Here is a 27,888-nt window from a genome sequence, read left to right on the forward strand (position 1 = left end):
ATGGACTCCTGGTTTTATAATATTTATGCACTGTGTGAAGTCAGAGACATTGTGATTATGAAGCATGTAGAATTATTCCTCGGAGAAAGCCGCCACTTGCAGCGACACTTTCGCCTGTGCGTTTGTCTCTTCCAAAAATCTACTTAAGTATATGGGAACAATAAATGTGAATGGACTTGATTTACACATTGCGAGACTTCCAGATGTATCCTCAGGGCTGGGGACGACGGGACGTTAAGACGGGGCAGCAACAAGAGAGGTTTTACTACCTCTTACATTATTTGGAATGATTATGGAAGACGGCTGGTAAAAAAAATGATATATATATGCACACACATACATATACACACACACACACACATATATATATATATATATATATATATACACACACACATACAGTTCTCATATTTGTGCATTTATCCTTTGGAGACACTGATAATTAATCAGCAAATTATTTTCAGCAGGATTATATTCGAGATTTCAGAGTCTAAATTAGCCTGAATAGCTTCATTGCGGCTTGTAAATGTGATTCAGTACGTGGCATTCATTTGTCTCTCCCACCTACATGTCATGGAATATCTCACAAAGATAACGGTGGTATAATGATGACACTCCGGAAGCCATGCAGCCATAATGAATCTCTGCCATATTGGATTTGGTATTTATGTTGCACTATTAGCAGATGAATACCTAATGAATACGTAACGGAATGGCTGCAGAAAATTTCTGCAGCAATTTCGCAGAAACTAGCAGAGATTCCGCTGCAGAAAAACGGCACCATTTCCTGCAGAAAATGGTGTGTATTTTGCGGCATTTCTCACAATACTGGGAGATGGTGATCTCTCCTCCGAAAAACGTAGCAATTCTATTCACTTTTCGCAGCTGGAATGGACATGCTACAGTACGAAAAATACGCACCGCAGCTGAACTTCTGCTCTGAAATTTTACGCAGAGTGTGGATGAAATTTGTTAGCTCTCACCGACTTTTCTGCTACTATATTCTGCTTCTTATTTTCCGTTGGCAATTCTGAAAAAAAAAAAAAAAAAGCCATGCGCTTTCTTTGAGCGGTTTCCACCTCTGACCTTTCATGATTTGATCAGCAGAAAAAAAATCTTCGGCGTTCGTTTCTGAGCATTTTTTGCCCACAGTCCTTGCATTAGATTTGACATCAGTGGGTAAAAAACATGGAAAAAACACTGGCAGTTCAAAATCTGCCTAAAAATTCCTTCCTGCAAAAAATCTCTGTGTGAACAAGGCCTAAGTGGGTAATCCAGCTCAGATAATTAGAACATAAGGGATGCCAACTACCAGATTTATATCTATGTATGATTACAGACGCAACAGCTGTGTTGGTATGCTGCGGTTTACATGACCATATTTCAGCTTACGGTTAACAAGGTGCGGTCCCTTTCTTGACTTTACTATGAGTCCCTAATAATTCCAATTATGCACCTGATATAAATAGTGTCGATCAGAGGTCCCCATAAACGTGTGTGATGTGCTGTTGTGCCAATAAGATGATCCGCCAGCAAGCTTATTACATTCAGAAACTGGGATATTTTTGATCTGAGATCCCGGAGGACCACAGCCAAGCCACCGCCAGTTCAAGGGTGAGCGACCGAAACGCAGGGAATTTTTCAGTTTTATGTAACTAAAACGTAATCACTGTATAATGAAAACGTATATTTATACTTTGTGCATCGATTGCTCACTATTTTACAAGAACTATGATTGCAGTCAATGAATTGAAACATTCTTGCTTACATCTATAGATTAAAAACACGTACAGAAATGATACTTCACACAGCTGAGAGTTTGGTACAAACGTATCCAGTCTAGACAAACTCTCAGCACCAATATCTCATGTGTCATGATGTTTTGCTACAATGTACCACTGTATGTAAAATATTATCAGCCTGGAGTCCAGTCTAGGTCTGGAAATCATCTGTAGGCTAAACTGCGCAAACTCTTGGCTGTGAGAAGTATCAGATTTGTAGGGTTTTCAGCCTTTGAGTGTAAACCATAAATGTTTCTATTCACGAATTGTAAGCAGACATCTTAAAAATGGTGAGAAATAAAAAAAAGAAAAAAAAAAAAAAAGTATATTAGATAGTTAGGGATGTGTTTTCTGCAACTAAGTAAATTGGAACACAGAATGTTTGGTACTTTTACTAGTGTTCACGCTAACCTTGCTACATAACATGGGTTAGGACCTCCACAGTGCCATGGTTTCCATATCTTGCGCGGATGATGGTTAATAAGCCCGAAACAGCTGTATACAAGTTGGAATAAATGAATAAATGTACTTATTAGGTTGTATTAGGAAGATCAGCTGGCAGAAGGGTTTGCACAGTATAGACGACGTCCCTCACGGGATTAAATGGCCACAGTACTTAAATTACTTTCTCCCCATAGAAAAACCTGGTTTGTCTCTTTTAAATAAAATAAAAAAAGACTGAATATCGTCACTTTGGCTCCAGTTTATGGCGAGAATCAAGCGCGATGTATAACTCATTATGTGCTTAAAGGTTTATAGTGTCATTTAGAAATCCCATCGAGTATTTTGGCATTGGACTGATGAATGTGTGTGGCCCCTTGAGGTAGGGGACAGTTCAGATACTCGCTTTGTTTTTCAGTACTAAACCAACTTCATTACAAGGGAAATCGGTCAGCATGTTTTACCCCCACAAACCACAGTAATGGCCGCATTGGTTAAAAGACGCTGTTTCCAGATATGTAATTTTTACATTGAAACACACCGGCATTCCCCACGCAATAATCCCGTGTGCCAGCGCTTTATGCCAGAATAGTGCAATCTCCCCCACTCTGCCGTGCTTCTTGAACAATCATATATTTGTACAGTCGCCCGCCTCACGCGACACCTCAGCTTCTCACGATTTGTCCAATGAGGGCTGGCGACGGCCGTGTTACTATAATTTACAGAGGATGGGCGGGGATTGCTCTGGAGTAGAGGTTCTCAACCTGTGGTATACGCATACCCAAGGGGGTACACACGCTGCAGGCTCAGGGGGTACGAACCTGGGCGTTACAAAAAAATGTAAGACTGCTCTAGTGTCTAGAAAGGAGTCATTGCTGGCTGCTGGGGCACTCATGTGCGAGTTAATGTGCTTACAGAGTAAGCATCTCCAGTCTTTAACCCCTTAGTGACCAGCCCATTTTAGGCCCTAATGACCAAGCTATTTTATTCGTTTTTCCATCGTCGCATTCAAAGAGCTATAACTTTTTTATTTTTTCGTCTGCATAGCTGTATGAGGACTTGTTTTTTTGCGGGATTAGTTGTGCTTTTTAATAGCACCATTTTTGGGTACATATAATTTTTTTATTAACTTTTATTAACTTTTTTTGGGAGGATTATAAAAAAAAAACTGAAATTCCGCCATTGTTCTATGCATTTTTAAATTGACGCCGTTCACTATGCGACGTAAATAACATGTTACCTTTATTCTATGGGTCGGTACGATTACGGCGATACCACATATGTAGAGGTTTTTTATGTTTTACGACTTTTGCACAATAAAAACACTTTTGAACTAAAATTATTTGTTTTTGCATCATCGCTTTCCAAGAGCCGTAACTTTTTTATTTTTCCATCAATGTAGTGATTTTTTGGGCTTGTTTTCTGCGGGACGAGACGTAGTTTTGAATGGTACTGTTTTGGGGTGCATGGGACTTATTGATTCATTTTTATTATGACTTTTCTGGAGGGCAATTGAAAAAAATTTGCAATTTCGCCATCGTTTTTTGCGTCTCTTTTTTACGGTGTTCACCTTGCGGTTTAAATTACATATTAACTTTATTAATGGAGTCATTACGGTCGCGGCGATACCACATATGTGTACTTTTATTTTAATTTTTACACTTTACACTTACTAAATAAAACCACTTTTTATGGAAAAAAATGGATTTATTTTTTTACTGTAATTTTTATTAATAATCTTTATTTCACATTGGTGACTTATTTCATTAGTCCCACTAGGGGACTTTACTGTGCGATGTTCCGATCGCTGCTATAATGCTCTGGTATACTTCGTATACCAGAGCATTATTGCCTGTCAGTGTAAATCTGACAGGCAATCTGTTAGGACGTGCCTCCGGCGCGTCCTAACAGGCATATGTCCAGGGCAGACCTGGGGGCTTTCATCAAGCCCCCGGCTGCCATGACACCCCATCGGAGACCCGCGATTGCATTTGCGGGCCGCCGATGGGTGACAGAGGGAGCTCACTCCCATTGTAAACAAAGTTAAATGCCGCGGTCGCTATTGACGGCGGCATTTAACGGGTTAAACGGCCGCGATCGAAGTAAACTTCGATCGCAGGCGTTGGAGCAGGAGCTCAGCTGTCATCAGACAGCAGAGCCCCGGCTCCTGCCTGCACGGGAGACCCGTGCAGGACTTAGACTAGGCGAACGTGAAAAGGCGTCAGCCTAACCTAAGGCCCCTTAGTGACCGACGTAAAAAGGCGTATTGGTGGTCACCAAGGGGGTAAAGCCCGCCCACCACAAGCCGCTGCCTCCTCCTTTACAGGTCTGTCCAAAGAATCGGGAAGAGTCTGTTCTAGGGTCTGTGGGTATTACAAGGTTTGATCTGTGGTCTGTCATTAGGCGTCTCATCCAGGGTCTGTCATTAGGGGGTCTCACCTGGGTCTAATATTAAAGGGGGTCTAATCTGGGTTCTGTAATTTTCAGGGGGCCTGATCTGGGATGCGTAATTTTTACTGTGTCTGGTCAAGTCTATTGTGTGGTCTAATAATTTTAAGGGACTACTAAATGGTAGTATGTATATGTATATATATATATATATATATATATATATATATATTCACACACATACATACATACATACACACACACATTACCGTTCAAAAGTTTAGGGTCACTTGGAAATTTCCTTATTTTGAAAGAAAAGCACCGTTTTTTTCAATGAAGATAACATTAAATTAATCAGAAATACACTCTATACATTGTTAATGTGGTAAATGACTATTCTAGCTGCAAACATCTGGTTTTTAATGCAATATCTACATAGGTGTATAGAGGCCCATTTCCAGCAACCATCACTCCAGTGTTCTAATGGTACATTGTGTTTGCTAACTGTGTTAGAAGGCTAATGGATCATTAGAAAACACTTGAAAACCCTTGTGCAATTATGTTAGCACCGCTGTAAACAGTTTTGCTGTTTAGAGGAGCTATAAAATTGACCTTTCTTTGAGCTAGTTGAGAATCTGGAGCATTACATTTGTGGGTTCGATTAAACTCTCCAAATGGCTAGAAAAAGAGATCTTTTTAAATAGTACCCGCAAAACGCCAGTGTCAACGTCTACAGTGAAGAGGCGACTCCGGGATGCTGGCCTTCAGGGCAGAGTGGCAAAGAAAAAGCCATATCTGAGACTGGCTAATAAAAGGAAAAGATTAATATGGGCAAAACCACACAGACATTGGGCAGAGGAAGATTGGAAAAAAGTGTTATGGACAGACGAATCGAAGTTTGAGGTGTTTGGAGCACACAGAAGAACATTTGTGAGATGCAGAACAACTAAAAAGATGCTGGAAGAGTGCTGTGATGGTCTGGGGTTGCTTTGGTGCTGGTAAAGTGGGAGATTTGTACAAGGTAAAAGGGATTTTGAATAAGGAAGGCTATCACTCCATTTTGCAACGCCATGCCATACCCTGTGGACAGCGCTTGATTGGAGCCAATTTCATCCTACAACAGGACAATGACCCAAAGCACACCTCCAAATTATGCAAGAACTATTTAGGGAAGAAGCAGGCAGCTGGTATTCTATCTGTAATGGAGTGGCCAGCGCAGTCACCAGATCTCAACCCCATAGAGCTGTTGTGGGAGCAGCTTGACCGTATGGTACGCAAGAAGTGCCCATCAAGCCAATCAAACTTGTGGGAGGGGCTTCTGGAAGCATGGGGTGAAATTTCTCCCGATTACCTCAGCAAATTAACAGCTAGAATGCCAAAGGTCTGCAATGCTGTAATTGCTGCAAATGGAGCATTCCAAGACCAAAGCAAAGTTTGAAGGAGAAAATTATTATTTCAAATAAAAATCATTATTTCTAACCTTGTCAATGTCTTGACTATATTTTCTAGTCATTTTGCAACTCATTTGATAAATATAAGTGTGAGTTTTCATGGAAAACACAAAATTGTCTGGGTGACCCCAAACTTTTGAACTGTAGTGTGTGTGTGTGTATATATATATATATATATATACACATATACACACACACATATATATATATATATATATATATATACATACACACACACACATTATTTGCAATTGAGTTGCGGTCAGTTGGGGGTATGTCCTATAAAAATAGGTGGGACTTAAGCGTAGCTAAACCTTTGAAAAACTTCTGACATGTCATAGTAACAGGTCCGAAGTTTGGATTGGTGGGGGTCCGAGCACTGAGACTCCACCAATCGCTAGAATGAAGCAGCTGAAACGCTTCGTGTCTGTTCGGCTTTTTCCGGAGAGCCGATGTATCAGTGTACGGGCTCATAGACTTTCTATTGAGTCCGTACACGATACATTTATTTCCAGAAAAAGCCGAACAGACACGAAGCGGCTGAGCGCTCACAAGAGTGCTTCAGCTGCTTCGTTCTAGCGATTGGTGGAGTCTCAGTGCTCGGACCCCCACCAATCCAAACTTCTGACATGTCACTATGACATGTCAGAAGTTTGTCAAACGTTTAGCTACACTTTAAAGAAAAACTTCTTTGCTCCAAAATCATGAATGAGTTCCGTCATTTTGATAGAATGAATAGCGCTGCATGTTGTGCCTTTCTGTGAAAGAGGCGTCGGACAGTAGCGTGAGCAGACCCTTATAACGGATCGCTTCCTTGGGAGTACTAGGATGCAACTTCTGGTCACAAGGGGGTACTTGGCTTGAAAAGGTTGAGAAACACTGCTCAGGGGGAGCTGGCACATTAATGCATTACATTGATAGCAAATAAATTTCAAAGTTTCAAATGACGACTAATGACCGGGGTCCCAGCGATCAGCTCATCATTAGGAAACCATTCTAACAAAAAGAGATCATTCATATCAGACAACCCCTTTACACGTCTGATGTGAAGCTCCATCTTACACCTATTATTAAACTTATTAGTAGCTGCTTTATAAAGTCAACTCATGTTTTTGATTTAGAAATGAATTCATGAATAGATCATGTGCTAGCGATCCTGCTGGCCTGGCCTCCTTGATTTTCTAAAGCAGTAGCCATTTCTTTCTAAAACACTTCGCAAAACATGTCACCCAGAGCCACAGAAAGAGGTCTGTCAGGGCAGAGAGAGCTGATGTTGATGGGAGAGGAAAGGCTGCCATGGAGATGTAATTGCGACCAATACAGTGGTGTCTCACCAATCAAAACCGATTAAGCAGACGAGTCCGGGTGGCAGATGCGGGCAGGAGAGGTGCCCCTCAACGGGAACGGTAGCAGCTGTAATATGCACCACTGGCTCTAATGACTTCTCACTCCACATGTAAATAGAACAGTGGGCCGAAAAATTAAGTCCACTAGACGGATCAGGTCAGGAAGTCGCCAGCTCAGCAAACAGAGACGGTTTATTATTTAAACCAGCAGACAAAAGCATTTTACTCAGTGGAAGGTTTGAGAGAAGCAATTAGAAGAAGAAGCTACTTTCTTTTAAATTGAGCAAATTTGCCAGTAAATACGTTTTTACATTTTTAAAGAAAACTTTCTGGCTTGTACGCACTTTATAATAAACGCCTAGAATCTGGATAAAACACAACAGGTCGCAATTCTGGTAAAAGATAAACTAGTACTTCATATGTAAGGTAATTGCATATATAACAATTCCTCTCCGCCCTAGTGTTGGAAACGGTGTCTTTTAGGGAGTGAATGATGGAGTATGTCTATGTGTCTATGCCACTCACTGCAAGGCTGTTCTGTGAAGGGATCCTGGAAGGATTTTTGTAATGGTCTTTCCCCCCCCCCCCCCCCACAGGGACTCTATGTTGTTTTGGATTTTTAACTTTGTCCTGATAACAGAAATAGAAAATTTTTGGGGTGATCCACCAGGGCAACCCCTATCCAGGGCATATGGAAGGAATATAGATGACAGGAAGGTGGGGAGGGGTCCCCTGTGTGAAACCCCCTCTTTAAGAGTAGAGAGACACTAACAAGCAGCAGCTCTGGCTCTAATGGACTTGAATGGCTGCCATGTAATACTCCTTTCCCCCAGTAGCAGCCGTGCCTCCCCAGCAAAAATCAGCTTTTGCCGCTGGTGTAAGGAGCTTGATCCTCGACAAACTGGTGAATAAGGCCTTGTTCATGCAGTGCAGATTTGATGCAGATTTTGCATGCATTTTTAAATGCCAAAACCAGAATTGGATGCAGGAGAGGAGACACTTAAGTCCTTCCTTTATACTTTTCTTGTTTTGGGCTCCATTCCTGGTTTTGGCTTAAAAAAATATATGCAAAATGTGTGTGAACAAGGTTTAAGGGCGGCTCCTATAATAAAAGAGCTGTCTGCGATGAGATAACCCCTTTAAGAATTGGACATCATCGGACTCCTAGATGCGACAACTCAATAAGACCTTAACTATTATAAGTAGATGAGGGAATTGTTTTATGTGCAATTGCCTAATATAAAGTACTAGAACAGGGTCTTCATAAGTGAAGCTACATTATAACAGTACATGAGACTGACGGGCCAGGCGCGCTTCGTCTGCCTCATTACTCGCAGGCTTGTTAAACTTCACCACAGAACACTTCCCCATTGACTAGGTACAACAGACCGCTGGCCCATCAGTACTGGGAGTATAGATTTTCTCAGCACTGCCTTATTAATACATGCCATGCAGTAGATTAAGTAGACCATCCATTAAAAAGACACAAGAAAAAAAACACATGAGTCTGCCCTTACTATGGCATGAACTAAATGGACCCGTCAATAACATTGGCATTTCTATATTGAATACAGCATGAAAAATAAGCATTTCTGCATAATTTAACGATCATGAATAAAACAGCGAGGTCATTTTTTATTTCTACCTCTTCAGAATCTAGAAATAAGCGGGCAGATGTCTGGAAGAGCAACGGTGCCAATTCAATAGCCCATTTCTTGTTAATGGATCGACTACTTTATGTTAAATTGTTTTATGACTCTTTTATATTTAGAAGACAACCGGAAGTGCGGCCATATTGGTTTAAACGTTTGAATTAGCTTCTCAGCACCTTACTGCGTTGTCCGTATGTTCAAGCAATGAAGTAAGGCTGGGTTCACATCTGCATTTTTTTGTCCCGTTCTTCTGTTGCATTATGGGAACAGAAGAACAAAAAACAAAACAGAAGTGCCAGAGCCATTGCATGACGGACACGTACACCGCCTGACAAAACCCACTGACTTTAATGGGTTGTGTCCAGATACCACCAGGGTGTACGTCGTTTTATTGGAAAAAATAGCGCTTATTTTTCCGGTATTTTTGGCTGGATCTGCGATGAAGGCTCCTAAAAGGCCTCTGTGCCCCTCTAGAGTACCCATGTTCAAAAAAACAGAAATTGCGCAGTTTTCTTTTACAGAATGTCTCTGTATGGAATAGAGTAGTTGAATACACTATATCATACAGTTGTAAAAAAGGAAAACTGACGTTTAAAAGCCCAAAGGACATTATTTTGGCATCACTTGGGTAAATGGGGCCCCACTGAAAGGTACAGCATGTGTGCCAGGAGCACAGCAGTGTGAACACACCCTAATTGACAGGTGACAACCAATAGGTCTGCACTTCTTTTTGCAAAAACGGACGCAACAACTAAATACAAAAACTGTAATTCCTCTATAGTTAAAACAAATATAAAATGACCGAGCGTTGCCTATTGTTTCAAATGATTTACTTATATACGGCTATTTTTATGTTTTGGGTGAAAAAACTCCTTAAAGGGGTATTCCGATCTTGGCCGATTCCACAGGATATGCCATAAATACGATAGGTGCGGGTGCCAGAAGTGGGATCCACATCGATCACTAAAACGGAGTCCATTGACCCCCGTCCTAACTTCTGTTATTGGACTCCGGCCATTTAGTTACCAGGTGGTTGGGATTTCCGGAAACAGTTTAGTGTGTTTTGCTATGCTGTTTCCGGAAGTCTCATAGAAGTGAACTAGCATAGCTTGTTCTACTAACCTTTTTTTCGGAACTCCCTTTCATGTCTATGAGAGTTACAGAAACAGTGTAGCACAGCAAACTCGGCTGTTTCTGTACTTCTGGCCACTTTATAACTTAGTGCCTGAAGCCCAGAGATAGAAGGAAGGACTGGGGTCAGGGGCCCCGTTCTATATAGGTGTGGGTCCCAGATGAGGGACCAGCATCGATCTGACATTTAATGGCATATCCTGTGGATAGGTGATAAATGTCTGAGATGGGAATATCCCTTCATGCTTAGTCATTAATTGTTTAAGTAGCCCCAAGTGAGATCCAAATTTCAGCCCTGCAGACGTTTACCAAGCCAATCCAGTTGTGGAGCTTTCATGAGTGGGGAGTATCCTCATTTGCATTGGTATTTCAGATAAACCTATAATAATATTCAGTCCTGCTTATTTAAAGGTCTGTATGTATCATTCATCTCCATTTACTGAGAATTAAAAGCAAACCAATGACATACCTTTGGCATCATCAGAGCCGGACGCCAGAAGTTTGGGGTCCATGAGGTTAAAATCCACACTCCAACACCTCTTTTCATGTTCCTGTTTTTCAAGTTGAGAAGCAAAGTTGTAAAAGATGACAAGCACCACAATGAGCACAACACAAACTCTATACAAGGCGATGTACAGGGAGAGCGTACACCATGTGAATAGATCACACTCATTTCAATATTTCTAATATACTACAGATGTAGCAGAGCTAAATTTGTGAGAATGGAGTTAAAGAGGATTTGCCCCCATAACCTTACAACAAAAACAAGTGACAACAGGCAGTGCAGCCATATTGTTTGTCAGTTTTGACTTTGCTTCTCAGTAGATTATAGGACGGTCACTTTGTTATTGATTGAACCTACAGATAAAATAACAGCTGATCTTCAGGTTTCTGAGAAGCTCATTTAAAAGCGCCACCCAATATGTCTGCACTTTCTGTTTTTGCAAAAATGGCCGCCATAATAAAACCGAAAAGTGCAAAGAACAGTTACCAAACAACACCTGCTGCTGGAGCTTTTGTTTTACTAGTATATGGCCGTTTAGTAGCTTTACCCCCGAGTCCTACGTTACACCCCAGATAACACAACAATGCTATCAGTACTACGGTAAGGAAATAAGCGGAGGAGTTCCCCATAGCTACCAGATTCCAGATCTCATTTTTTAGAGGATTATTAAAATAAATAAAAGTTGGAACCTGATTGCTATGTACAATTCCTTTCCTTAAAGTCTTAACACAGTGCAGGGAAATTGATCATTAATGTCGTATAATTTATCATTTTACATGAAGGAGAAATTGGCACAAAATTCACCAAATTTATAAAAAATGTTGCGTGAGGCATGATAAATTTGGTAGACGTGTTAGACACTTTCTGGCCTACTTTTCCTATGTCTATGAGTCCAAGAAATGGAGCGCGATGTAAGAAAATTTGGCACATTTTACCCCTCTAAGCCACGTAACCTTTTGTGCAAAACTTTACTGTCAAAAATAGATGTTAAAAGTGTCTGGAGCCTAAATTGCGGCCCGCCGTGTACTCCTCTTTTTGCTGAATGGTGATTGGTTACTATGGGCAAACACACCATTTTTATAGTTTGTTTTGATAAATAAGCCCCAAATTACAAACTCCCCTCTACTACACCTGTATATGCGAATGTCTCTATTTGCAGTCCATCTAATTTATAGAATTAAATCACGAGTGAAAGCAGGAAATAAACAAAAGAAAACTTTTTGTTCTGCCTGCACAGGGTTCTTTACCACCAACAGTTCTGACTTTGCATTTCTTTTATATTGAAGTACAAAGAACAGAAAAAAAAACAAAAATAATCACCAGTGGAAATATGCAGGTAAAACAAAAACCCAAATACCACAGCACGCAGGAGATTTTCTCCTCAGGGGTCTAAATAACAGAATGGCAGCTATAAAGCGGCAGCACTGGAGCGGCGGCGTGACAATATCATACTGTAAGCGGAGCAGACGCCGCGTACACTAGAGACAAAAAGGAGACATTGAAATTTGCCGACAGCCAGCGTGTTTAACATTACCTGGTATACTTTGGATCTTTGCCCTGTAAAACCATCCCAGAGAATCACCGTCCCTTCGTAATCGCTGCTGGCCAGAAGGTTCTTGTGGTAACTGCTCCAGCTTATACAGCTGCAAAAGATAAAAATACAGCAAAAGAATCAGAGAAACGGGAGGATTCAGTCAGCGCTGCCGTGTCATATCAACGGGGGTGGACTCCGAACCTGACTCATTCAAGACCCCGTGGGCCCTTTCAGCATGGGGCCGAACCAAACACCTGACGGCATCACATTCACTCCTGAGTGGAAAGATATTTCTACGCTGAAGGCTGTCACAGGGGTTTAGTTTATTATAAGATAATTGGTTTCTTAAGGGGATACGGGGGGGGGGGGGTGTCTGGTAAACTGCCGCATTCCCTACCGACTGGAGTGTCTTGTTGTACGTCTGGATTCATTTAAATCGGAGAATATTGCATTTCTCCCCTCGGTGTGAAGAATCTTAAGAGGGAAATCTTTTAGCATGGATGCTTGTATATCTGCTGTATTACACTTGATTGAATTAAAGGATGAGAAGCAGATCTGGCCAATGCAGTGTAGATGGTGATGTCTGTATAAAATCACCGATAATGCGCATCTTAACGGGAAATTGAAGACAATTTACCAGAGGAAAATGGGGAAAAAAGAAGGTCTTTGAGAGTACAGTAAAATGTTCAGTATTTTGATTAACGCCTTCCTATACAGAGCTATGATCGCTTGCATTTGTAGGAAACTGGCGTGTCCCTTGTCACCTAGTTGACATTTTAGTCATACGTTTCCAGGAAGAGTAAGAGAGGAATGAGAGATGTCAGGAGAGCTTAAAAGTCCTTTTTTAACCTTTTCTCTGCCGCAACAATTTTCACACACACACAAATAAAACCCGATTTATAAAATGAAAAAAAATAAAAATAAAAAATACATTACACCCACTATTATTTTTATCAGGCACTATCGGGGCTGTGTGGGGGCAGTTATATTGGCATCATACAGCATGGGGGCAGCTATGAGGCATTATACTGTGTGGGGGAGGTGTCAGGGGGTATATTATATACAGTAGTATACAACAGGCTCAGGGGATAAATATTAATTCAGTGGCGAAGCATGCAAATAGGGGGCGTGGTATGCAAAGAGGGGTGTGGCCTAAATAATCGTTCATTAAATCGTAATTTAGGTCATATTCGCCCAGCCCTACCAGCACCTATTTCCTTGGTATGATTACATTGATGTATTTTACAGGTGGTGACGTGGGTGGGGAGGTTGAAAGAATGAGATAGAATTTGTTGTTATTTCCATAATGGTATAACAGGACTTGTTGTATACTCTTGCATTTGACGGAGGATTATATTGCTCCTCTTGACTTATATCATTACGTATATTTTATGTTTTGTAAACTTTAATAAAAATGAGAATTTAAAAAAAAATAATGACACCTAGCACTTTATACTCATGGGCGCCTTCATGCAATTTTGCAACATAGCGGAATGTGTTAAAAAAGCATAAAAAGTTATTTTTGTGGCTAAAATTGTGGCAAGAAGAACTGGAGATGCACATAAACTCCTAAAAATAAAAGTTAAGGATGGGCAGAGTTCATACATGCCACTTATATCAATGTCTTCATGTACAGATCTTCACAAATCACCAGATCTGGACGATCCAGATGCCAGTAAACACCAGAGTACCAGACAGCACATATCCTCTCTCATTGGTTAGAGGGTGATAACACAAAGATCCCTGTATCCCTGAGGCCAATGGTAGACTGTACAGGAGTAGAGGGGACAGTTACATCTATCACGTGAAAGAGAAGATTTTAGGCTCAATTATAACAAAGCGTAAGCTCAAATTCTAGAGGCGCCAAGCGTTTAAATTTGTGACGTATTACAGACAGCTAGTAAACCTACACCATACTGTATACCTATACCATAACTCAGCAAGCAAAGGGCACAAACACCAAGCAGCTACATCTAAAAGGTCTTGCCCTCCAATTACTCTTTTTAACCCCTTTCCTCTAGGGCCGCATACATGTACAGTGCAGCACAGGAGTTGTGCCAGAAGAATCATCCAAGGGAGATGGCTGTAACGGACAGCCGACATCCCGGCGGTATCAGATATAACTCTGATCATGTCCATTTAACCTCTCAGATGCCGTTATCAATAGTGACCACAGCACTTATGGGTGTCAACAAAGGATAGGGCTTTCTTGGTCAACTCATCTGTGCCCCCTGCTAGGCAATCCTTACCTAGCAAAGACCCCCAGGGCTGCCACCTATAATTCTCTATTAAGTCCTAGTAATAATACATTGAAATAAAGAGGTATGGATACTTACTTGAAATCCCCCCGACCCCCCAAAAAAAATTTACATTAAAACTTTGTGTACCAAAAAATAAAATAGGCAAAACAGAAAATCTATTCATATAAAATATACATTGAAGGAAGCGTCACATAATAAATGTTCTCCCTACTCTCGAGGGGACCCTTTGTTTTTAAGCTGAACACAAAAACAGCAGCAATTTACTGGATTTTAAAATATTCAATTAAGAATGAAAAATTAAGCGACACCACTGGAGGCGATGGTCGGGATGTGCGGAGGTTTTGATTCAAGTAGCAGGATTAAAATTTTATGGTTGGAATCGGTAATAATGATCACGGCACTAAGATTTAGTGCCATCCGACGACCCTTGATATGTGGTCTAACATCTTCGAAAGCCAGAAATTTCAACACACAAAGTAGTCAGACGTCTCACTCCAGGCAGCGCTTTATAACCAGCCGAGTACAAAGTCAAGGGAACTGCCACTGTGAAAAGGAACATTTCTGCATTTCAGTTTCTAAAACAGACAAATGAGTTATCAGTCGCTTGTATTGTGTACAGTTTCACGCTTCCACACATCAATCCTCTGTAGTTTAGGGAGTGAGAGGCGCCCAGCTGAATGCTGCATGCTCCCGGCGCCCAGCTGAATGCTGCATGCTCCCGGCGCCCAGCTGAATGCTGCATGCTCCCGGCGCCCAGCTGAATGCTGCATGCTCCCGGCGCCCAGCTGAATGCTGCATGCTCCCGGCGCCCAGCTGAATGCTGCATGCTCCCGGCGCCCAGCTGAATGCTGCATGCTCCCGGCGCCCAGCTGAATGCTGCATGCTCCCGGCGCCCAGCTGAATGCTGCATGCTCCCGGCGCCCAGCTGAATGCTGCATGCTCCCGGCGCCCAGTATGCAAGACATAAAAAAAAGGAGATTTCTGGCAAAATAAAAAGTTATTTTTTTCTTGTTTGGAACTTTTACATTGAAAATAAATTTTAAGTAGCAGCGATTCGACATTTTCTACAACTATTCAGCTTTTTGGATCTATTTTACAAGGTGTAATAAGCCGGTTACAGTAAACACGTTGGTATCGCAGTCTGACATTCCCCAGAGGGACATCACCTGGTTCCATAATGACGTCCACACACAGTAATAAGGCTCTTGCCCTATTTTCAGGGATTCCCCAGTGAGCGGGTGCTCATGCAATGGCACCAATATTTTCCTGCAAGAAAATAATATACAGTACACGTTGACTTATCCGAATGCTTAATGTTATCCAGGAGACCTCCTTAACCCCCAGGACCGGCTCCAGCTTGCTATTTGACTCTATAGTTTACATTGATATGTACATGGTTCAGGTGATCAGCATATGACAGACTATAGTAATGTACAAGGCTAGTTGGTAGTGTATATATAACAGGGTGACCGTGAAAGTTTGATGTCTTTGTGACTATAAAATTATTTTTTTCACGGTCGACTTTCATTCAAGTTAAAATTGGGTAAAAAGTCTCGATGTTTAAGAAGACCGGTCACCTCTCCTGACAGTTCTGTTTTAGTAAATTCTTGTATTCCACATGAAACAATTCTTGGGAATCTTTTCTTAGTAGTCTACGTTGTGCGGTTCCTCTGTTATTCCTCCTAAAAACATTTTAATAAATGGACCACTGGGTGTTACCTTGTTGGGGGTGTGTCCCTATACAGACTGACACTGTCCAATCAGTGCTGACAGAGTGAGACTGTAGGGACACGCCCCTCTGACAAGGGGAATTGTAACACCAAGTTGTCAATCCATTTATACATTTCTTGGAGGAATAACAGAGGAATGGTACTACACAGAGTTCTAAGAAAATATGTTGCAAAATTGTTATTTCATGGAGATTACAAGTATTTACTAACATAGACACGAGAGGTAGAAGAAAAGAAGGTAGGCAGCACTTTTATGGTAAGGATAAATAACCCGTGGTTTATTCCAGGGTGCACCGTTTCGGCTTCTATTAAGCCTTTATCAAGCATGCAGTGATAGATTTAACATAGGGGAGAGTTCCTTTCCCAAGCACAGATTTCCTTAACAAATTTCTGGGTGGATTATGGCAAGCGTCATTCGGGATCTGAACAGGCAGCCATGGTGGACAACACACCCATACGAAGTGGCACATGGCTCTTTGGAACGGTGAGGACTAAGTAAGTATAACTTTGGGGGTGGTAGCAACATTTTCAGCTTTTTCTCAGATGGTCACTTTAATAAGAATAACAGACATTGCAGATACACTGCAGGAAAACTTGATGGGGGGAGTGTGATGGCTGAAAAGTAACTAAAGTCAATAAAACCACTCAAAAACTTGTGCAGTCAAGAGCGTAATTATGAAGGACAAGAGGAACACATGGCAAAATACAAGGTAGTGCAGACAAGTGGATAGCTTCATCACTCAAGTGTTTGTCCACCTACAACAAGTTCCATAATTACACTTGTGCGCACAGATGCACTTCTTATAAAGAAAAATAATAAGACGAGAGCCAGCGGGAATGATAAAAACAACTTCTACAATCTGATTGTTCGGCTTCAAAATACACCGATCAGCCATAACATCTAAATGACCTGGCTAATATGGTGTAGGTCCCCTCATGCCACCAAAAAAGCGGAGGCCTGGCCTATACAAGACCTCTGAAGGTGTCCTGTAGGATCTGGCACCAAAACATTAGCAGCAAGGTGGGACCGCCATGGATCCTTTTTTTCAGCACATCCCATAATTGCTCTATCGAATTGAGATCTGGGGAATTTGGACGCCAAAACAACACTGCAAGAGGGCACTACCAATTGGGATGCCATTGCCAGTGGTTTACTTGGTCTGCAACAATGTTTAGGTAGGTGGTACAGGTCAAAGTAACATCCACATGAATGCCAGGACCCAAGGTTCCTCAGCAGAACATTGCCCAGAGCATCACACGGCCTCCGCCGGCTTGTCTTCCCCAGGTAAGCGACACACACGCAGCAAGCTGTCCACATCAAGACAAAGAAAACAGGAGTCACGAGAACGGGCCACATTTTTCCATTGCTCCATGGTCCAGTTTTGATTCTCACGTGCCCATTGTAGATGCTTTTGGCGGTAAACAGAGGTCAGCATGGGAACTCTGACTGGTCTGCAGCTATGCAACCACATAGGAATCAAGCTGCGATGGTCTGTGTGTTCTGACGCCTTCCTACCAAAGCCAAAATGAACTTTTTCAGCAATTTGTGCTACAGTAGCTCTTCTGTGGGATCAGACCACATGGGCTGGCCTACTTTCCCTACATGCATTAATAAAACTTGGGTGCCCTCGACACTGTTCACCAGTTGTCCTTAGTTGGATAATTTTTGGTAGGTACTAACCACTGTACACTGAGAACACCCCACAAGACCCAGTCATCTAGCCACACAATTGACAGGTACCATTGTGACAAGATAATCAGTGTTATTCACTTCACCGGTCAGTGGTTTTTAATGTTATGGCTGAAACAGGGGGTTTACACGTCAGGGTCAAAACATCGTTTATTTTTTTTTGCCGTGGCAAAAGCACGGTTTTGCCAAATTTTTCGCAAAATAAAAACCTATTTTTACTACAACGTGTGAACCCTGCCCAAGTAACAACTGTAAAACTCAAATATAAATTAATGTATCTTTAAAACTTCAGATTCCAGGTGAAAGAAATACTGCAGATCTCTTACCGTTTCACTTAAAAGTTCAGGTTCGCCAAAGGTTGTGAACTGTAGAAGCGGCAATTTTCACATACAAGAATACAGCAGAAAAGTCTGAAGTATTCAAGTCTGTTAACCTATGAGAAGCCTACAGGCAGTGTTAGTTTGGTCCGGATCCAGTCACACTATAACCTTATTTCACAAGTTGCTCGAGTCACGGAGCTTTGTACACGGACCCTGCATGGTGGCACACGGAGTCCCTATGGCTCAGTACTATGATACTACCCACTGTATTCACCAAGGCATAGGAAATCCTACAAAAACAAATAGCACCAATGAAAGCTGCATGTGTGCTCACCCAATAGGTTGTCCTGTGATCTGTAGTTCCTCAGTTGGAGTGCAGTCGGAAGAAGGGGGCTTGCAGGCAGGTAAGGATCCAATAAATAGAAGAGTTTTTGAAAGAAAATCTTCAGCACATCCAAATTTAGAAAAATATAAAAAGAGCTTTATTTCGACATAGAATAAAAGTCCATCAGACACAGGTGGGACGTGTTACTACGAACGCGTTTCGAACTGAGTGTTCTTACTCATAGCATACCGTAACACAGTTAGGACATGTGTTTTAAAATCAAAGTTGACCAATCCTGTAACATTTGAAGTCAGAAAGGAACTACCACCTTTTGAGAAGCAAATTAATCAGGCTGCAGGTTTGCGGCAGCCACACCTATACATAGAAGCTAGTTCACACTAGTTAGATGAAAAAACATGCAATATTGCACAGGCTTATAGGAAGAAACCCATCATTTGCTTCTCAAAAGGTGGTAGTTCCTTTCTGACCTCAAATGTTACAGGATTGGTCAACTTTGATTTTAAAACACATGTCCTCTGTGTTACGGTATGCTATGAGTAAGAACACTCCGTTCGAAACGCGTTAGCAGTAACACGTCCCACCTGTGTCCGATGGACTTTTATTTTATGTCAAAATAAATCTCTTTTTATATTTTTCTAAATTTGGATGTGCTGAGGATTTTCTTTTAAAAACTTCTATTCATAGGAAATCCTACATGGTGTCTAATAAGGCAGTAAGTACTGCACCATATTTATGGCTCATTCCATCTATATACACATAATACCTGTAATCAATTCTATGAAGCATAAAACTGAGGTGTCTGCTATAAGGCCAACACGGATAGAACACGGTTAATGAACGACCTCTCAGATCTTGCACCGCTTCAATATCTTGTACACTACATTTTTTGGTCACTTTCCAGCATTTTAATAAGGTATCAGCAGCATCTGTCTTGTCTCCTAGTGAACTGATGGATTTGATGAGCTGGAAGAATAATGGAGATCCTCAACATTCACAGTGGACACCTACACTCTGACCTCTAATTAAGCCAGACAAGGTTAAGAGATGCAGCATGTTAACACAGGGAGACCTGCCAACCGGCCGTAAGGGTATGTGCACACACACTAATTACGTCCGTAATTGACGGACGTATTTCGGCCGCAAGTCCCGGACCGAACACAGTGCAGGGAGCCGGGCTCCTAGCATCATAGTTATGTACGATGCTAGGAGTCCCTGCCTCGCTGCAGGACAACTGTCCCGTACTGAAAACATGATTACAGTACGGGACAGTTGTCCTGCAGCGAGGCAGGGACTCCTAGCATCGTACATAAGTATGATGGTAGGAGCCCGGCTCCCTGCACTGTGTTCGGTCCGGGACTTGCGGCCGAAATACGTCCGTCAATTACGGACGTAATTAGTGTGTGTGCACATACCCTAACACAGAGCAGTGAGCGTCGTCTGTGGACCCACCTTTCTTTACGTCTACCTCTGGCTTTGAAAGTTTAGGACATGTGCCTGTGGACAGGGCACTCATTGACTAATGTTGGGGGTTATTTGGATACGGTTATCATGCAATATAAAATCTTGTTACCACGACATGCAGCCCTAGTTTTTTCTAAATTGGAATTCCTGTTATTGTTGTGTAACTTCTTTCTTCATATTGAAGCACTGAGTAGAGGTAGCGCTCGGTTATATATCGTGACCAAAAGTAGCCATGGAGCCCTAGCCTAATGAGACTGTATTGCACATGCACATTACAGTCCCCATTTAAGTCTATGCGCCATCCCAAAATTTCTTTGGTGATTTTGAGAAATTAGGTCTTCAGGCTTAAAGGATATGTACACCTTTGAAATCGGTTTCTTTTTTAATATATAAAAACGTCTATTAGTGTAATTGTTGCAATTTTCTAATTAGTTTAGAATATATATAGTTAAAAAACAGATGAACACAGCACTCGAACGTACCTATATATTAGGCCTTGTGGCCGCTATCAGGGGATGAAATCAGTTCCTCAGCTTCTATATATACCATAGAATAAAATAACGGCACCAGGACTTCAGAGTAGATGAAATAGGGTGGATTTCAAGCTTGAGAAAGGTTCTGTGACGAACCGAAACGTCGCTCACTTGAGGTGAATAAATCCACCCATTTCTTCTACTCTGAAGTCCTGGTGCCGTTATTTTGTTCTATGGTATGGTATGGTGTATATATATAATTATTTTTTTATTTCAAAAGGGGTAGATAGCCTTTAAGGCCAAATGCACACAATGCGTATTATGTGTGGATTTGTCGCGCAGATTTTCTTTCGGCAAATCCACAGCGTAATACAGTACCAGCAAAGTGACTGAGATTCCAAGTAATCTCATACTAATTTTTCCGTATCTAAATTGACTTGTGGTGCGGATTATAAAATCCGCGGCATGCCCATTTATATTGCGTTTCCGCCTCAGATTGTATCTAATAAATATATATAACACACACGCAGCAAAATCCACAGCATAAAATCTGCACTTGTTTCCGCATCAAAATGTTTCGGCACCTAAACACGCATCAAAAACGAAATATTAGGTGCAAATTTTATATGCGGAATTACCTGCGTTCATCTGCGGTTTTGATGCAGATTTTCCTCATCAAATTAGACAACGCGTGCATGTAACCTAAAGCGGTCAGTACCACTTCCGGGGGGACCCCCAGCAATGAAAAACTTGAAACGGTTGTGAACCTTTACTTTTAAGCCTGAGTCTTCCACCTTTGTCATACAGTAAATTTAAGAAAGCTCAGATCTAAGCTGCTGTTTGCTGGGTTCGCACACTTGAGAGCTTTTTTAGCTGTCCCTGTGACCACGTGACAGGCAAGAAACAAGGCGGTCACAGGTGAGTGTCCACACACAATGGAATTGCTGCAGAACATTTCTGCAGCAATTCCGTTGAAAAATGCAGACATTCCGCTGCGGCAAAAACGCACCACTTCCTGCGTTTTTTACGGCAGGAAATGCTGTAATAATAATAATAATAATAATAATAATAATAATCTTTATTTATATAGCGCCAACATATTACGCAGCACTTTACAATTTAGAGGGAAACATGAAACGACAATATCAGACATTACATAGTGACAAAGTTCATTTACAATTCAAACCTGGGGAGTGAGGACCCTGCTCGCAAGAGCTTACAATTTATGAGGACATAAGGGAGACACAAAGTGTAATAGCGTTTGTTCTGTACAATGGTCCGGCCATTTTTATACACATGCGGTGGTAACATAAAGCTGCATGAGCCGGTCACCAGCCAGTATCCGTGTATGACGGACATGAAGAGAAGGAGTGTGAGGGAATCTTATTCTGATGACTAATCTAAAAGGAGGGCCATGGAAAGGAGTCAGATTAGGGAATGTTATAGGCCTGTCTAAATAGATGTGTTTTCAGGGCACGTTTAAAACTGTGGATATTGGGAATTAATCTGATTGTCTGGGGTAGCACATTCCAGAGGACTGGTGCAGCACGAGAGAAATCCTGGAGACGGTAGTGGGAGGTTCGGATTATGGAGGATTTTAATCTAAGGTCGTTGGCAGAACGTAGAGCCCTAGTAGGGTGGTAGACAGAGATGAGGGAGGAGATGTAAGGAGGTGCAGCACTGTGGAGAGCTTTGTGGGTGAGAGTAATAAGTTTGAATTTTATTCGGAAGGGGATGGGCAACCAGTGCAGTGACTGGCACTGATTAGAGGCGTTGGCGTAGCGGTTGGTCATAAAGATGAGCCTGGCTGCTGCATTGAGGATAGATTGGAGAGGGGAGAGTTTAGTGAGGGGAAGACCGACTAGTAATGAGTTACAGTAGTCAAGACGAGAGTGAATCAGAGCAACAATGAGAGTTTTGGCAGTTTCCTCCGTAAGAAAAGAGCGGATTCTGGAGATGTTTTTGAGGTGAAAATGACAGGAGCGTGAAAGTGATTGTATGTGAGGAGTAAAGGAAAGATCGGAGTCAAAAATAACCCCGAGACAGCGGGCGTGCTGCTTAGGAGTGATGATAGTGCCACACACAGAGATGGAGACATCAGGTTTAGGGAGGTTAGTAGATGGTGGGAACACAAGGAGCTCAGTTTTAGAAAGATTCAGATAGAGAGAGGACATGATGTTAGAGACAGCGGACAGACAATCACTGGTGTTCTGTATTAGAGCAGGGGTGATGTCACGGGAAGAGGTATATAATTGGGTGTCATCAGCGTAGAGATGGTACTGGAAGCCAAATCTGCTGATGGGTTGTCCAATAGGAGCTGTGTAGAGAGAAAAGAGGAGCGGACCTAGGACTGATCCCTGAGGAACCCCATATCAAGGGGAAGAGGTGGAACCAGCAAATGAAACACTGAATGAGCGGTCAGAGAGATAGGAGGAAAACCAAGAGAGCCGCGTCCTTGAGGCCAATAGAGTGGAGCATGTTAAGTAGGAGTTTGTGGTCTACAGTGTCAAAGGCTGCAGAGAGATCCAAAAGAATCAGGAGAGAGGATTTACCGTCCGATTTAGCCGCCAAGAGATCATTTGAGACTTTAGTAAGGGCAGTTTCTGTGGAGTGTAGAGTGCGGAAACCAGATTGTAAGGGGTCAAGAATGGAGTTAGCAGAGAGATAGCGGATATGGCGAGAGTAGACCAAGCGTTCCAGGAGTTTGGAGATGAAGAGCAGATTAGAGACTGGTCGGTAGTTGGCAGCGCTGGATGGGTCAAGTGTTGGTTTTTTCAATAATGGGTTTATAATGGCATGTTTAAAAGTGGAGGGAAAGATACCAGAGGAAAGAGAGAGGTTAAATATTTTAGTGAGGTGACTAGTGACAGCTGGGGAGAGGGACTGGAGGAGGTGTGAGGGGACAGGATCACTAGGGCAGGTAGTAGGACGAGAAGAAGAGAGGAGCCTCGAGACTTCTTCTTCAGTTATTGGGTCAAATGCTGAGAGTGAAGAAGAGGGAGTGCGGGGGGGGGGAAGGGGATCGATGTTACTAGGGGACTGGGAGATAATATCATGCCGGATGTTGTCAATTTTAACTTTAAAATAAGTGGCCATGTCTTCAGCACTGAGATCTGTGATTGGCGTCTGCACTTTAGGACTAAGGAGGGAGTGAAAAGTATCAAAGAGGCGTTTTGGATTGTTAGATAGTGTGGAGATGAGAGAAGTGAAGTAGACTTGTTTGGCGCGGTGAAGGGCAGAGTTGTAAGTTTTGAGCATAAATTTGTAATGGAGGAAATCTGCATCCAAATGCGATTTTCTCCAAAGTCGTTCGGCACATCTCAAGCACCGCTGAAGAAAGCGGGATTGAGGCGTGTGCCAGGGTTGTCGTCGTCTTTGTCAGGTGGTTCGGAGTGTAGGGGGGGCTGCTTCATCCAATGCATTTTTGAGAGTGTTATTATAAAGTTTGGCAGCCAGATTGGGACAGGAGAGGGAAGAGATAGGGGACAATGAGGACTGTAGACTGTCTGAGTTTCACAGTGTTAATGGCATGTAGATTTCTGTATGTCTGATACGTAGGGATGACCTGAGGAGGCAGAGAATATTTGATAGTAAAGCAGAGAAGATTGTGGTCAGAAAGCGGGAGAGGAGAGTTAATAAAGTCAGAAACTGAGCAGAGCCGGAAGAAGACCAGGTCAAGTGAATGCCCGTCTTCATGTGTAGGAGAGTTAGTAAGTTGTGACAGACCGAGGGACGAGGTTAAAGATAGAAACTGGGAGGCAGATGAGGAGATTGGGTTATCAATGGGGATGTTGAAGTCACCCATGATGAGAGTGGGTGTTTCAGAGGATAGAAATTGTGGAAGCCAGGCAGCAAAATGATCCAGGAATTGGCGGGGTGAGCCCGGTGGGCGGTAGACAACTGCCACTCGGAGGGAAAAAGGGTGAAAGAGTCTGAGGGTGTGGACTTCAAAAGAGGGAAATGTGAGTGAGGGGACCGGGGGAATGACCTGGAAAGTGCAGTGTGGGGAAAGAAGTATACCTACTCCTCCACCCTGCCTGTTCTCAGTTCTGGGGGCATGAGAGAACTGGAGACCACCATAAGATAGAGCAGCAGGGGAAGCAGTGTCAGACAGGTGTAGCCATGTTTCTGTAAGAGCCAGGAGGTTGAGAGAGTTAGAAAGGAATAAGTCATGAATAAAGGTGAGCTTGTTGCACACGGACCGAGAGTTCCAGAGAGCACAGTTAAAAGAGACAGGAGAAGACATACAAGGAATGGCAAGAAGATTTGCAGGGTTTCTATGTGTGGCAGGTAAGTGGTTGAGCTTGGCAGAAGAAAAGGGAGGCCCAGGGTTGGGAGAGATGTCCCCTGCAGCTAATAGCAGGAGAATGGAGAGGGACAGCAGATGGTTCTGTGATTTATGTGAGTGTTTTTTATGTTGGGCAGTGGGATAAGATGGGTTAAGTTGACTGAGGAAAGTGAATAGTGAATGGGAGCTGTACATGGGGGAGGCCAGGAGAGAAGGACTGATGTGGACTGTTTTTTGGCAAGTCTTAAATGGGCGATAGGATTGAAAACCAAGAGCAGCTATAATGATGAGAGCGGTGGCAAACATGTTTGTTTACAGATAGTTAGAAATCTAATATTTAGAGCGTGTGCTAGTTTGTCTGGTTTGGTAATGCAGCTTACCTGTCACTGACCCTGTTCAACTGCCATGTATAACTGCCATGTATAACTGCCATGTATAACTGCCATGTATAACTGCCATGTATAACTGCCATGTATAACTGCCAGGACACTTTGACAGTATGACACTTAGACAGAGATGACTTCTGCCGTCGTGCCCCCCTGCACGAGTGCCTTCCCCATATGCTACATCTAAATTTATAGGGAGTAGATGCTCAGATCTAGGCCTAATTAAGCTCGTTCAGCTATTAATCAAATCAACTAGACACATGAGGTGAAAAGCTCTGCAGAGATAAACAAACAAACTAGCAGGTCTGGATGATCATAAAACTTAACGACGATCAAACACTTTGACAAAACTTAGAGATAACATTAGACTATATAGCAAGACAGGAAAGCAGAGTACCATAAAATAACAGTTTCAGCTTTTTGAAATGCAGCTACAGCAGGGATGAGGTTCATGCAGGAATGAATTGCTGCGTTTTTCACAATGTTAGGAGATGGAGACATCTCCTCTGAAAAACGCAGCGATTCTGGAAACTTTCCACAGCAGGCATGGACATGCTGCGGTACGAAAAATACGCACCGCAGGTGAATTTCTGTTCGGAATTTTAACGCATCATGTGGAGGAGATTTGTTCAATCTCATCCACTTTGCTGCTACTGTATTCTGCTGTGTTTTTGCAGTCCAAAATTCCAGTCAGAAAAAACGTGGCAATTCCGCAGCGTGTGGACGAGCCCTTAGAATGTATTTCGCGAGTGGTGGAAAACAAATAAATCGGTGACAACCTTGTGCACCTTCCATGTCACAATAACATCTTGAATTTTTCGTTTTATGAACTCTGAATTACACAGGCTTTCAAAGGATTATTGCCGATGCGGAGAAAGTTCCCATTCATTTCTAGGAGTGGCTTTAAATATACACAGAAGAACGAGGGCTCATTCTCTAACTATGAGGGTCCATGGGACCCACTTCTAGTGGCCAACATGATTCAGGGGTCACGGGAACCCTTGTTCTTTAGATATGTGAGGGTCCTAAAAGTAAAAGATGGGACCTGCACCTATCAGTCATGTACAGATGTAAAATGAATAAGCAGGGAACACCTCTATAAAGGGAGCACTATAGTGTAAGGTCCCCACCAAACACCACACAATATCTAATCTTTCTGAACGCTGTTGAACAAGAAATCGGGGAGAATCGGACATTGTGCTTAATTGAAGTCATAACATCGTTTTTAGGTATAAAGTGGAGGTTAGGTTTTTAATATTTTCAGGGACTATAAAGTGAATCGTTTCTTCCATCCGTACGGCCATGCTATTTTATACTGAATGTTTCTGTGCTCTTGTGGCTATAAGAGGAGGTGGAGGAATGTTACACAAAATGAAAATGAAGTGTATTTCCCCGGGGACCTTGCTGTGAATAAGAGATTGGAAAGAGACAGGGGACACATTTGTTCAGGAAGCAGGTGAAGAGAATGGGTGATCCAGCTGGTGTATGGCATCGCTCCAAGTACATTGCTGGTACAGAGGAGGCAGTCAGGGCTCGGGGACACAGCTGGCACACTGCAGATTAGTGCTCAGTACAGCACTGACGGGAGCAGACATGTATATCACGGATATGAAAAGTAGATCGGGTGAATTGTGATAGATCTTTCTGAATACAACTCAATGCAGACACTCAGGGGCACCAGCCTGTAGGGGACACACGTAACAAGACTCGGCTTTACTCTGCCCATGCTAACTTAGGGCCTGTTCAGATCAGCGTTGGCTTTCTGTTGAGGAGTTCCGTCTGAGGTTTCCATCGGGAGAACCCCTCAACGGAAAGGCTAACGGAAAACTCAATGGGAGGCGGTTTATGCCAGTTTTTGGTGCCGATTCCGACACCGTTTCCGCATCAAAATCCGCGCCCAAAAACTTCGTGTGAACTGACCCGAAGAAAACAAGTGAAAAAAGTCAGATGATAGGCTTTATTATAATTTATATAAATGCAGAATGAGCCAGCAATGAATGTGAATAGGATATTTATACCCACATTCACCTGCCCCTGAATAAATCCGCACAGAATAACGGACGCGATGCAGATTTCAATATCTGCATGTTTATTGGTGCAAATTCCGCATGCCAACCCGCAGCAATAATCAGTTTCAGCTGCTGATTATCTTCATACCCTATCAAATAGGTATTCGAAGCCAGAAAGGTCATAAAAGTGTGGTGGCTGGGGGCTTGACACCTGGAACCTGCATTGATGCAGAGAATGAGCCCTGTACCCCCATATACTCATTGGAGAAGGTGTTGCACATGTAGAGTAACATAAATGAGGTTATGGAAACCTTCCAGCCCCCTCATCCACAGGCTTACATAACTCCAGTTCATTTCAATAGAGTAACCCCCACATATTGAGAAAGAGGAGCAGATTCTCAGGATATGTAGGGGGTCCCATTGATTGAAGACATATACTGTCTCTAAAGAAAGGACTTTTAGATGATCTTTGTTTATTTTATTCTTCTTTTTTTTAACACTGCAAATATAAAGTAACTTCTCACCTGATCTTCGAGTTACAGGTCATTTCATTCTCCGGGTAATGGATGTCCACAGCATCCTGGATAACAGTGCCATACTCATAAACCTTTATCTTCTTGGTCACACCAGCGATTGCAAAGTAATCACAGTCTCTGTCAAACTCTATGCTGCAAGAGAAGAGAAAATACATATTT

General features: G+C 42.4%; 1 protein-coding gene across 2 annotated transcripts in view; it reads right to left on the reverse strand.

The window, feature by feature from the left end:
- Positions 1 to 27,888, reverse strand: part of COP1 (COP1 E3 ubiquitin ligase) — a 177,742-nt gene that overhangs the window by 67,653 nt on the left and 82,201 nt on the right. For both annotated transcript variants that reach the window (XM_075833074.1, XM_075833072.1), the window contains 3 exons: positions 27,718 to 27,861; positions 12,230 to 12,338; positions 10,660 to 10,741 (listed from right to left, as the gene is read on the reverse strand). In XM_075833074.1, coding sequence (XP_075689189.1) covers positions 10,660 to 10,741; positions 12,230 to 12,338; positions 27,718 to 27,861 — 335 coding nt within the window. The remainder of the gene's footprint in view (positions 1 to 10,659; positions 10,742 to 12,229; positions 12,339 to 27,717; positions 27,862 to 27,888) is intronic.

The sequence above is a fragment of the Rhinoderma darwinii genome, chromosome 7 (assembly GCF_050947455.1).
Source record: "Rhinoderma darwinii isolate aRhiDar2 chromosome 7, aRhiDar2.hap1, whole genome shotgun sequence".
Classification (NCBI taxonomy): domain Eukaryota; kingdom Metazoa; phylum Chordata; class Amphibia; order Anura; family Rhinodermatidae; genus Rhinoderma; species Rhinoderma darwinii.